The following is a 13,596-nucleotide window of genomic DNA, read 5'->3' on the forward strand; positions in this document are numbered from 1 at the left end:
GTGCTCGTACCGGTACAGCTGGAGCAACAAAGCATTTGTACTCTTTTAGGTCCTTTTAGGTACCATTCCTGTACCTTGATTTGTTAGTGTGTAATCATGCAGTTTATTCATATTTGCAGCCATACTGGCCAGTTGACACAGGCTTTCTCTTGTCCTGTCGTACATAGTAAAATCCTGGCAAAGGAGGTAGAGCGGCCGCTTGTTATCTCCGGCTGCCTCTAGGTTAGTTTCGAAGTGTCCTTGAGCAAGACACGGGTGAGTGAGTGCGTGCGTGCGTGCGTGCGTGCGTGCGTGTGATGCACACTGTAAAGCCCTTTGCATGAAGGTGCTACTGTATATGATTGCACCATTTTCTCATTTTAGTGTTAATTTAACTTACATTGATTTAACTGAGAGTGTACGAATGTAACGAAATGCACCCCGAAATGGTTACATTTCAACATTCTCAGAGTTAAATCAACACTGGAGACTTACAGACTTTACAGTGTATATAGCGCAGACAGCCGAGACTTTAATCATGGTCAGAAAAGGCTGATAAAGGTCACGGTTGCCTGAGGTAAACAGTCTGGAACTTCATTCAGCCTCAGCAGACGGGCTCCCCTCCACTTCTAGACGTCTCCTAAAATAACCAGGCCTTGAGCCCTGGGTCTAATTGTGTGAAGATTTTGCAAGCAGGTCAGCAGGAGCAACAGGAACAGCGTGGCACAGGTATATTGTATTATGTGAGCGGGGTGTGCAAGCATATGTGTGTACTAACTAGGTGAATGTTGGCATGTGCTTTGTGTGTGTGTGGCCCCGACAAGTACATGCAAGGGTGTGTGTGATCTTCAGAAATGTTATCTTGGGGCGTGTGCGCATGAGAGAGAGAGAGAGACAGACAGACAGACAGACAGACACAGAGAGACGCTAACGATATAGAAAGAGAGCAAGTGGGAAAACCCGGACGGTAAGAAAGAGACAGAAAAAAAAGAGCGTCGGAAAGCAAGGGAATGGCAGCGTGACACCACGTCAGAGAGGGGCTCTCTGAATGAGAACAGGGAGGGTGGGAGATGGCTCTCGCTGATGCCTGTCATCCCCAGACAATTGCTGGGTGTCTGAGAAGTACAGGGCACGTACTGGAGCAAGAGCAATGGGACCCGGTTCATAAAACCACTTAATGCAGAAACGCAGTGTTTTCACCATCATTATCTTGCTTATAGAGCACTGCCCACTGCCCACAGTAGAACCTCAATTCCAGTCCGAGGAATTTGAGGAAGAAGGCAGGAAAGAAGGAAATATGACACTCAGCATAACTGACACTATACTCTGATCTCCCTATGTTTTTTGTTTTCCAAAAATAGCAAATCTACAAGTTCTGGGTTATTTTCACTATTCATCGTACAACAAAGTATATAGGGCTTAAGTTGTTAAAATCACACCGATCTGCCTCCTAGGCATGGTAAAAATGGTAAATGGTGTATTTATATTGCGCTTTTATCCAAAGCATTTTATATAGATTGTGCATTACATTCACCCATTCACACACATTCACACACCGATGGCAGAGGAAACCATGCAAGGCACCAACCTGCTCATCGGGAGCAATTAGGGGTTCAGTGTCTTGCTCAAGGACACTTTGACACTAACTCTGGGGGAGCCCGGGATCGAACTGGGAACCTTGCGGTTTCCAGCTCACTCTACCCGGCCACTCTACCCCTGAGCCACTGAGGCATGACTCAAGGGCACCAAATCATTACCATGGAATGATGGAAATCAGACGGTCGCTGGTTCACCCCTCAGTCCACCCCCAGTCTGACTATGTGTCAAAGTGTACGTGAGCAAGACACTTAACCCCTAACTGCTCCCCGAGCACTGTATTAATAGCGCCCACTGCTCCTAATATCTAGGATGGGTAAATAATACAGAGGACATATTTCACCTACAGTACATGTGCAGTGACAAAAAATACCCCAAAGGAGTGGGGAATATATTATGGAAAGTAGAGAGTAGAGAGGTTCTCTCCTCCCATATCCTGCCAGGAGCCCTCAACCATTTCCCTCGCCACCTCTGCAGTTCTCCCTGTATGTACTAGTGACGTCATTGACTGCCGGCTCACTGAACCAACGGAGAGTTTGGGCGACCACCCGCCCACCTGTAGCCTTGGTTACTTCATCAACCTTGATGTGTGGAAGCAGGGTCATATGACAGAATGACAATCTGGCTATTACGGGGGATAACAGGATCACTGTGTGCATATTTACCGATTTTATCAAATTGTATGAAGCTTTCAATTTTGTGCAATCGGTTACTGGTCCCACACACATTAGGGGCCACACACTGGACCTGGTGCTCTCATTTGGTTTTTCTCTGAAGAACATCGACATCAGAGAATTTCCGCCATCTGACCACAAGGCAGTGCTTATTCAAACACTTCTTCCATGCCCGGCTCCTAAGCCCCTATCTTCTTCCTATGTGCATGTTTTTAATACGAAGTCTGCCTCTCGCTTCCAGCAGGCCTTTACGGCCGTCTCCTCCATCCCCCCTCAGTCCCAACACTCTGTCGATGATCTAGTATATAATTTTAACAGTACCTGCACAAATATCCTGGACAAAATTGCACCTTTTAAAACAAAATATCAGAAACCGAATGCCCTACATTGGCTAAATGACCACACAAGGGAAATCAAACAACAGTGTAGAAGAGCAGAACGGAGATGGCAAAAAGATAAACAAGAAGGATATCTTAATATACTCAGACAAAGCATGGCCGCCTATCAGAGTGCCGTCAAGGAGGCAAGAAACTCATATTTCTCTAAATTAATCCGCTCTCAAAGTCACAACCCTCGAGTCCTATTTCAGACTATAGACGCAGCAATTGGTCCACCATCTAGTCAGCCTCTGGAAGCATCACCCGAAATGTGTGAAGAAATGTTAATCCATTTTACAACCAAAGTGGAGGCTATCAGACAGCAGATCATCCCAGAATCCAGAGCACTAGTCATCTGTCCTGTCCCTCCTCCCATGTTAAATATGTTCGACCAGATTTCCATGCTCACCCTGGAAAAAAACATCTCCCAGATGAAATCCACTACCTGCCCTCTGGATATTATTCAACCAGATTTTTAAAAGAAATTCTACAGACACTTGGTCCCAATATTTTAAATATTACTAACTGCTCTCTGTCCACTGGCATCTTTCCCTCCACCCTCAAAGCTGCATTAGTGCAACCACTTTTAAAGAAACCAACACTCGACCCATTGATTTTAAGCAACTTTAGGCCTATTTCAAAGCTTCCTTTTTTAGCAAAGATCCTTGAAAAGACTGTGGCTAATCAGCTGATAGCTTTTATGAATTTTAACAGTATTTTTGAGGACTTCCAATCAGGTTTCCGTGCCTTCCACAGTACCGAAACAACTCTTCTAAAAGTCACCAATGATTTAATACTTGCAGCTGACAAGGGTGACTGTTCAATTTTAATACTTCTAGACCTTAGCTCAGCATTCGACACGGTAGACCACGCTATTTTAATTGACCGCCTGGAAAAATGGGTTGGCATTAGGGGCACAGCACTAAACTGGCAGCGCTCCTACCTTACTGATAGGAGTTTCTCGGTGGTGATCGGGGAGGCGTCTTCCTCTGAGGTCCCCCTGTCCTGCGGAGTCCCCCAAGGCTCAATTCTGGCCCCACTGCTCTTTTCAATTTATATGCTCCCACTTGGCCATATCATTAGAAATCATAACATACATTTCCACTGCTATGCAGACGACTCACAACTATACATCCCACTCAAACAGAATGACTCAGGTAATATATCCCGGATCCTCACATGTCTCTCAGACGTTAAGTGCTGGATGTCCCAAAACTTCCTCCAACTAGACGAGACAAAATCCGAGATCCTCCTATTCGGCCCCCCAAGTTCCACCCTCCCTATCCAGGCACAGCTAGGCAGCCTGGCAAACAACGTGAAGACTTTAGCACGAAACCTAGGCGTGTGGTTCGACTCTGATCTGTCCTTTGATGGACAAATATCCAAAGTAGTACAGTCATGCTTCTTCCAGTTGAGAAACATTTCCAGAATCAAACCATTCCTCACATTTTCAGACCTCGAAAAAGTAATAAATGCCTTCATCACCTCACGCCTAGACTATTGTAACTCGCTGTATTCTGGGCTCAGCAAAAAAGCTATCTCTCGCCTCCAACTTATTCAGAACTCAGCAGCTAGATTACTGACAAACACTAGGAGGCGTGATCACATCACACCAGTCCTGGCCTCCCTTCACTGGCTGCCAGTGAGATTTAGAATTGATTTTAAGATCCTACTGACAACTTTGCCCTGCAAGGTCTAGCCCCCTCGTACATCTTAGACATGTTGACACCACATCAACCTGAGCGCAACCTCAGATCGCCAGGTAAGTGTCTCCTGACTCCCTTTCAAACAAACCTAGTCACTATGGGCGATCGGGCACTTACAGCCCAGGCACCTACTCTCTGGAACGCCTTACCCCAGAACCTGAGGGATGCAGACTCAGTGGCATCCTTTAAATCACTCTTGAAAACCTACCTCTATATCAAGGCTTTCTCTTAGACCATGTGATTATTGTTTTATTGTATTGTTTTCTTGTCCCTGCCTGTAATGATTTTATGGATGTTTATCCTACCATCTGTTTTTAAACTGAATTGCCTCACCGTCAACACCAAATATGTTCTTGGTGTACTGTATTTGAATGCCACTGTAAAGCGCTTTGTAACCATGTTTTGAAAAGCGCTTTATAAATAAAGTTTATTATTATTATATTATTATATTGTCACTGTTGGGCAGAAACATTGAATGTAGTTATTTTCTTTTTATCCCCTATATGAATGCCCTACTTCGTCATATGAAAGTGTCGCACAAAAGTAGCGAAATTAGCCAATGCACAAGGTTAAAATCTTATAATCTAAACGAATAATTACATACCAAAATACCGCCACCATGATCCCGTCCTCCCTTAAGCCAAATTTTTTATATAGGATAGGATTGAAGTTTGTATTTGTGTGTAGCATGTGACTTAATGAAATAAGGTGTGTGTCTGCATATGAAGGACACTCAAGACACACACTTTGCATCCCGGGTTCAGGGGTGACAAATAATCAAGAGAGCCTTTGGTGCCACATCCACTTCACAATCGGCACTGTTCTCATGGAACCATGGATGACGGAGAAAGTAAAGTAAAGAGTCGGACAGAGGAGAGAGAGGCCCGATGACGGCTCATTCTTCACCCAGTAATAGCTTATACTGTAGGTTGGGGTTCCCTGGCACAGAAACGCGAGACCGCCGTCTCTGTGGACCTTATTAAATTGGACAGGAAGGGGGGACCGTATGTGTGTCAGCCATCGGCATGCAGACATGGGGACCCGGGCATCCCGGAAACAAGATAGGATGATGAATAGGCTCTGGGGTTTGAGGCACTCATGGAGACTGCTGGGATATCTGGTGCAGGAACTGAGAGCCATTTTCTGGGGCAGGGGGAGGGGGGGCACCTCCACCGACATAGTTTAGACACTGGAAAGTGACGCATGCAGTGGCGGGACACACAAGGTCAAAATGCCACTGTTGCTGGGGGCAGTACCTTTAAATATCCTGTGTGACCCAGGGGAGGGAAGTCGGAACAGGTAATGTCACTGAGGGTTAGAGAACCCCCCTCACACAAGCTGTGGTTGAACATGTGTCAGAAGCACTTTGACTCAAATATAGTGATCGTACTAATGAGCAATTTCCACTATACAGTATGCAATATGTGCCCATGTCAAGCATGTTTTGCATGTCCTAACAAAGGTCAAGTCTGATTTAATGTAAAAAAATGATAAAAGGAATTGCTGTTGTCCCCATGTGACTGCAGTATAATCTGTCTTATTATTTAGTCAAGGTCAGCAATGCGCTGTATTACAACTTGAACCCTAGCGTCAATGTCTTTCTGGGCATGTCATATACAAGCTCGCGATGGGTTGTGAGCTTATAGATCGGCAATTTTTGGAAAGACATTTGGTGTAGAGGGAAAAAATGACTGGGCCGAGAATAGACCCCTAGGCGACCCAGGTCAACAAAGTATCTAGTGGTCTAAGTGGTTAAAACAGTTACACAACTGTTGAATCTCTGAAAATCTGTGAGGGGAGACGGAACACACAACACTCTCCCTTAGCCTCCTTTGATAATTCAACTTGCACTTGAGCTAGACACTTCAGGGGACCCCCAGCTGTCCCAATGCATGGAGATGTGGTTGTACTGGGAAGCTCCCATCAGTCAATGCCTACATTTGTATCAGGTGTATCTTTAGCATACTAGTTTTCAAATCATACCTTGATCAATTGGGGGAAAAAGAGAGAAAAACAAAACAAAACAATAAAATAAAAGCAGTAGTACCTCCTGATGAAAGTCTATTGTGGGTGTGACCTGAGGTGGGCTTACCTGCAGTGCTAGTGAACACCTCGCTATGAGATGTGCCCTCTGAGATGATGTCGGTGGCAGGTGTCCGGTCAACGGTGATCTGGCCCGACGGGGACACGGTAACTGCCAAAGAAAGGGGGTGGAGGGGACAAGTTAAACATGTTACGTTTTTCTTTATTGAATCCACAGAAGGAAAGCAGAGAGTGAGAAGACAGCAGCATGGCTCTAGTGGAAGTTGGATTTCTAGGCCAGCAGGGTGTGCTGTATTACGGTATACTGTAGCCATCAACAAGCACAAGGGCAAAGTAATCTGACAGATGAGAAGCAATCTCATTGTGTCAGATTTTATTTTAAAAAGTTAAGTTAATGTAATTTGGCAAATTAACTGGACACAACCGCTGTATGCCCACACACAGTGATTCTGAGTCCTGAGTTAATTAATGGATTTGTGGGATGAGAGTAGACAAAACTGTAATCTGGGTGGAACAACCTAACTGTTTTTGTTTTGCTTGTGTGGCTTTTTGACTGGGGTAATAGCCCAGTCCTACATTTAGCCAGCAAAAAAAAAAGGTGTTTCTTCAAAATGTGGACGTTTCGCAGGACTTGGTGATTGGTTCGCTATTGCTTCCCAAGTTCCCATGCTCTGGAGGGGCGGTCACAGATTTATATTTGGTAGACAGAGTGCTGTGAAGTTAGAAATTTCACAAATAGATGTTGAAAGTAAATCCTCATTGAAGTTTATGAAACATCATAAGGCCTTTCCTTACACTGTTCATAACAATTGTTAAGGGCAGAAAGATCAATATGTCAAAACGTGAAAAATATTAAAGATGAATACTGAATTTCACATGGCACACTCTGGCGTGTAAGATCTATAATATTGTACCAGTCTGGGAGAAATGGAAATCATGTTTTCTCCTGCACGTGCGTGCGCGTGTGCGTACTGCATAGGAGCAAAATTTGGCCCATTTTCCCTTTCTACCACCCAAAATGAACAGACATAAACAGTTGATACAAGGCTGAAGCTGAGCAAGGACATCTTGCATACAACTAGGCCGAGCAGTGTCATATTTCTTTTGCATGCTGACAGTAGGCCAGGGACCTCAATTATGAAATATTTTTTCAAATGGGTCAACGACAACTATGTCATTTCAGTATGTAAGTTCAAAATGCTGCAAATATCAACAAACAAGCAACCTTGTAGACAGGGTCTACCAGGTGGAAAGGGGGGGGTGGTGGGGGGCAATAGCAATCATAGCAAAGCAGAGTGAAGGCAAATTACCGGTAATCCGCAGAGAAATAGAGGGATGGAAAGAGAAGGTTAAAGTTGCAATCCATAAGATTTATATCCTTCCCAGGATTCAAACACGGGCCGAAATGTCTACAGCTGAGGTGGGTAGGGGTGATATTGTGCTTCAGACAATACCTCTTGCTCCTCAACCAGTACGGTTCCTACCTAACACAGGGCCTAAATCTCTCAATAGAAGTGTCGGAAGACCACTTCCAACCACTGCAGTTGTGTTACTCTATCACACAGACAGGTCAAAATAAGTTCCATTATACGTATATCTGTCAGTTATGAAATGTCACACTATATTTAGTCAAACTATGAATGGATTCAAAATTGTTGAATTTGTTGTTTCATTATTATCCTTATTACCATTGCCATTATTAATTAAACAACAAGCATGTACCGGTAATTCGTGATAATAAGCTGTGACCAGCTCTCAAGTTTGCATTTGAAAATGCAAACCAACCAACAGACATTTGACCTTTTCAGGCTCATTTCACCCATTGGCCCATTTCACCCACCCAGTATGCTGATGAATGACTGCTTAAAAAACACCTTTCATGGAGTGCAGAGGGTAAAAGGCCTCTTCTTGGATTGCATTCTTAGTGCCACTAGGGTTGCCAGATCTGCTTATTATAATTTCCCCGCAAGATTGTATTTGAAAATAGCCAATCTACAAGCTCACAACAGTTGAGAGCTTGTAGATCTGCTATTTTCAAATAGCTGATGTATATGTTAAAGTGCTCATGTGGCCCATAGCCGCTTCTTTTGGGCTGGTTCTCCTAGACCTGGTTGCTTGTTTCTCTCACAGAATCTGGCAACACTGAGTGCCACAGGAAGGGAAGGCTCTAGAGTAGTTCTCTACAATGGGTTGGCACCTGTGACAATTTACTACCCTGCAAGTGGTCTGGCATGTTTAGCCCAGTGACATCAACTCACGGCAGACTCGACATTACTACGGTACATTATTTTCCAAATCATTCCATGGTTTGATTTTCAAGGAAGCCACTGGATTCCATTAATTGCAGTATGGTGTGGAAATAAACTGGGAGAGACCTGAAACTTAATTGAGATCAATCCAACACATATAATTCATCAGTTAATTGGGGATCAATTAAGGTCTTATGTATTGATATGTGAAAATGCAAACAAAATCACTATTTCACCATCATCAAAAAACAAACTAACTTCACTGCAGTGTACATTGTGTGAATGGTTCTGCTTATGCTGCCACAGATAAAAAGTATATTTTAAAAAAGACATGAAAATGGAAGCAAGAAGCAAAAGATCCAAGCTAAAAAAAGAAGCATATCTGGTACAGACAGAGATCAGAGTTTGGCCAAGTTGTCCACAATGGATGAATGCAATGTAATTACTGGAGAAAAATCGTTGGATTGCTGGAATTACCCTGGAGGGTGACAGCGATCTCTGTTCCCTTGGATCAATCAATTTCATGTTGGATAGGAAGCGACTAACATGTGGCCCCCGGAGTCATCGAGTGATATTCTTGGACTTACATGTGGCCCCTGGAGTCAGGGTGATGTTCTTGGGAGATGAAAGGTCCTTCTTATCTGGGGTGGTTGGCTGCTCGCTGTCCTTCTTCCTTCTCTTGTACGGGATGAAAAGTCTCACCGGACCAGTCTTAGCAATGACAAGCGAGGTAAAGATTGATTGCTGTGGCACGTGGTAACATTGAAATGAAATGAGTGACAAAGAAACTGTGATTTTCCTAATAATGTACATACATTTTGGGTCTAGCACTCCACTGAGAAAACCCATTGCTGATGTGCAACCTCTTTTTCTTATTTAATGTACATACATCCTTTTTGTCAAGCGACAGTAGTATAAACTAGAAAAGTGTGCACCTCGGAGCCAGGTCGGGTTGCATACCTAGGGCCCGCAAACTTTAAAGGCAGTCTGGGATCTAAAGAATCGGACTCATACATCTTTATGTGCTATGGACCATGTGTCCTTAATAAAGTAAAGTTTGATTGGTTGATCACATGACCCCAGAGATAACGTGAGGTCAAAGTTTCACGCCGATCGGTCCAACGGTGCTGGAGATTAGCTACTCACAGACGGACGGACACACAGACGGACAGGGGCGAAAACATAGTCTCGGCCACGGTTTCGGCCTGACGGAGACAATTAAATTACCCTTATCCGTCAATAGGGTAGAGCTATGATTACCACATGATGGAGATGAGCCCATATAAGCGATATAAAAGACACAGCTGTCCTTGGCGTCCTGTGACAATTATACTGCATCATTCTGATCTTTATAAAAGCAAAAATGGAAATGAGCTGCAGTTTCTGAAGTTCCTGGTTGATGGAGTGTTTTTTAGCTTGTGCTTTACATGTCAGAGGACATTTTGTCTGCACTGAATTAATTCAATTGGCCTGGGTGCACAGCAATGATGGGAACTTTGAACTTGAAAAGCAACTTTTCAGCATCATCACTCTCAACAATAAATGAATCAGCGTGTCTTTCCGCAATCTGTCTGAAGTGATTCTTCTTATTAAGTCAGTAAATCAGAGGCTAAATGAAAACCTTGGAAAGAGGACATTATTGATTGACTGATCTCTGCTTTGTGACTGGATAGGCAAGAGGTAAATTCAAATTACCATGCCCATGTTCTCCCCTCCGAAAGAGTCACCCTCCTTGGAACACTAGAGAGAGAGAGAGAGAAAGAGAGAGAGAGAGAGAGAGAGAGAGTGTAAGTAAGAAACAAACAAACAAACAAAAGCACAGACAGACAGATACCGTCACTGACAATAATTTCATTTCAATTCATATATTCACTGTTGATAGACTGTAAATTTATTGAAAGATTAATCTCAATCTAAATCTCCTGTGTTTCTCTCTTACTGCTGTTGCAACTATGAGACCTGAATTTCCCTCCGGGGAACAATAGAGGTTTATCTTATCTTAATAATAGATCGTCCACCTAGGTTGAAGCCACTTGGCAGCCTTACCAGGCTAGCCTTAAGCCATAAATACATAGACTGAAACTAAACTATGACACTACCTCATGATCATTAAACTCAGAACAATAACCCACCTATCTCCCAGACTCCCTCCCCAGTCAGAGTTCAGAGTTTGAATGAATGCAGAATTATGTGCAGGATGTAATTTGCATACAGATGTTAATTGTCCTCAATTGTTTATATATTTTATTTTAAAAGAAAAAACCTCTATCTCACAATTGCCAGTGTGCAGGTGATCACCCTCCCCTGTGCCAGTTTTAGCACCCGTGTCTAAGGTTGCCTACCCCTGCCTTAGACTATACATACACACACACTTATTTATATATAGACAGTATTTAGGATGGTTATCTGTTAATAATGGCAGGTATTGCATTGCCACTTAACAGATGTAGCTGCACATCCCAGGTTACTTGGAAAGCTACATTATTACGTCATCCTAAATCCAGACAGAGTTGTATTATAGACCTAAACCCCACCCCCAAGCTCAGTATGGTGCCAACTCACCAACTCCAGATCATCGCAGCAGGCCGCGCACGTACATGAAGCAGCATGGGGATTCAGTATATTTTCCTAGAGGAGAATCAACACCATTCATCACATTAACCACGTGAACCCTAGCATCCATATTCTGGGCATTTCATAATAGGTGAACATTGGGCGGAAATCGTAGATCTACAAGCTCACAATGTGTCAAGTTATGCGATGAGTTTGTAGACCAGCTGTGTTCAGCAAAGACATTTGGTATAGAGGGAAAAAGGAGGGGGCCAAGTATAGTCCCATGGGGGGCCATGGTCTACGAAATATATATATGGTTTGTGGTTAACAGTCTGAGCACAAACCAAGGAGGGCAATCCATAAGGGCCTGTCACTGACCAATGAGTCACTCTATTACCTGGATCAGACACTGCAGAGGCCGACCAGCATAGCGGATGCTCCTTTTCCAGTCTTTGCTGCTGGCACGGCCGGCCGCTGCCTCGAACTCGGTGGGTGTGTACCACTTGTTGTTGTGCCTGATGCAGCGACCCTTCCCACCTGTGGGTCGTTTGGAATAATCATACAAACAATCCATTTGTTTAACAAGCTTCAAGGGAATCAGGGAATGAACAGGTAAACTTCAATTCATGTCAGAAATAAAATATATAACTTTGACCTAACAGGGTTTTTTCCCCCTTATTCATGACGGTTGCATTGTGACTCCTGTGTGACCTATTCCACCTACAATGTCATTGACTTCAGTAAATCCAAAACTACAACAAATAACAAGATAATTCTATCTCAAAGGGACAGAAACCATGAAAAACTACAAACCACATTGGTTTTCATTCTCTGAGATAAGCCAATAATGTGATTTAAAAGGTTAAATGACTAAATGCAGGTGACTATATAAAGTTGGTAAATCGATAGTTATTTTTCTACTCTTTCCAACCACTTAACACATTGGGTGCCAAAACCGTATATATACTTATTTTCAATTACAACTGTTGAGTGCCAAAACCGTATATATACTGTTTTTGAAAAAAAGAAAAAAAAATGTTTCCAATTTTTTTTTTTTTTTTTCCTCCATAGCAACAGGAGAGATCATTTTTTTGGCTCAAATTAGCCTTTTCATGTCAAGGGCCCCCAAAATGATGTATTTGAGTTAAAAAATGTTTGCTTTAATTACCCATCAAACAAAAGAAAATATTTCATTTCAGGCAGGAGGCGTCACCAGGTCTGCATATTTGTCAGAGCCATGCAATTGATGATTTCACAAAGAGAGACCCCCCCTTGTGGAAGAACCCTGGCAAAAACAAATTTGCAATCGGTGTGCCCACATTCTTTAGTGGTTTATTCCATTATTGTTCTTTTGTTATGGTACTTTACTTTCATATGCCATGTAAAACAATTTGTAAACTCAATGAGTATACAAATGCTATGTAAATGTATGTTATTAAGAATGTTAAAGCATTTATTTATTTTTAGATTAGCCTCGGCTAAAAGAGATCCAAATAAAATAAAATCAAGCATTGATAAATATATTATCTGCCACTAGGGTGACCACCTTCAAACAGACCCATTGAGGGACAGACGTACCCGTTCCGCGGGACATCGCGGGACACATGCACGCGCGTGCATGAGGACCTCCCGTGCGAATTTCTTGCGCGGTTCTGGGCAGATTGGGTTTGTTTTTTTCCAGTTTTTGGTTTCTTTATTTCGGTTTTAGGGTTAAGATTAGGGTTAGGTTAGGGTTATGTTATTTAATTCTTATTTTTGCCTGATTTTACCGATTTATTATTAAAAAAAAAACTTTTTTTTTTCTTCATATCTTAGATTTTCGGGACAATGCTCTGCTTGTGCGGGACGCGGGACAGAGGGTCCAATTTCGGGACTGTCCCGCGAATTTCGGGACGGGTGGTCACCCTATCTGCCACAGTCCAAGTGGCAGACTTCTGTACCTTATACAAAATCTATCAAGTACTGTTGGTTGTTTTGGTGTAAACACAATATACTGTATAAATAATAATAATAAGTGTCCCACATTTCATACAGAAAAGCACAATGCGTTTCACAGAAAAAAAGAAATACTAGAAAAAGTAGTAATTGTAGAAAATAACAATCTCAAATAGCCTATTATTACAAGAATAGATTTTTTTCAACCACCCCTAGTTTCTGTAGCATGTGTCTCAGAAAGTGAGAGTATGCTGAAGGCATACTTACACTTTAACTCCATCTTGTTTATACAACAGAGCACTTCTGTATCCGCGAGTCATGTGTCTCAGAAAGTGACACAAAGACGCGCACCAGCACAGGGAAAGGTTAAAGAGGTAGCCTTTTCAAAGGCCAGACCCATGACTTATGTTTGTGCCCATGGAAAGCAAACACAAACACAAGGCGCTCATTCTATGTACTATGTATATAGCCACCGCACTCGAGT

At 42.8% G+C, this 13,596-nt stretch overlaps 1 protein-coding gene across 1 annotated transcript in view; it reads right to left on the reverse strand.

Moving 5' to 3' along the window:
* Window positions 1-13,596, reverse strand: part of deaf1 (DEAF1 transcription factor) — a 34,946-nt gene that overhangs the window by 15,781 nt on the left and 5,569 nt on the right. Inside the window, exons 5-9 of the mRNA XM_084060191.1 lie at window positions 11,575-11,714; window positions 11,187-11,252; window positions 10,320-10,364; window positions 9,212-9,335; window positions 6,425-6,526 (exon numbers count right to left, since the gene is read on the reverse strand). Of these exons, the coding sequence (XP_083916317.1) occupies window positions 6,425-6,526; window positions 9,212-9,335; window positions 10,320-10,364; window positions 11,187-11,252; window positions 11,575-11,714 (477 nt within the window). The remainder of the gene's footprint in view (window positions 1-6,424; window positions 6,527-9,211; window positions 9,336-10,319; window positions 10,365-11,186; window positions 11,253-11,574; window positions 11,715-13,596) is intronic.

This window comes from Gymnoscopelus microlampas, assembly GCF_963454915.1.
Source record: "Gymnoscopelus microlampas genome assembly, chromosome: 6".
Lineage (NCBI taxonomy): Eukaryota > Metazoa > Chordata > Actinopteri > Myctophiformes > Myctophidae > Gymnoscopelus > Gymnoscopelus microlampas.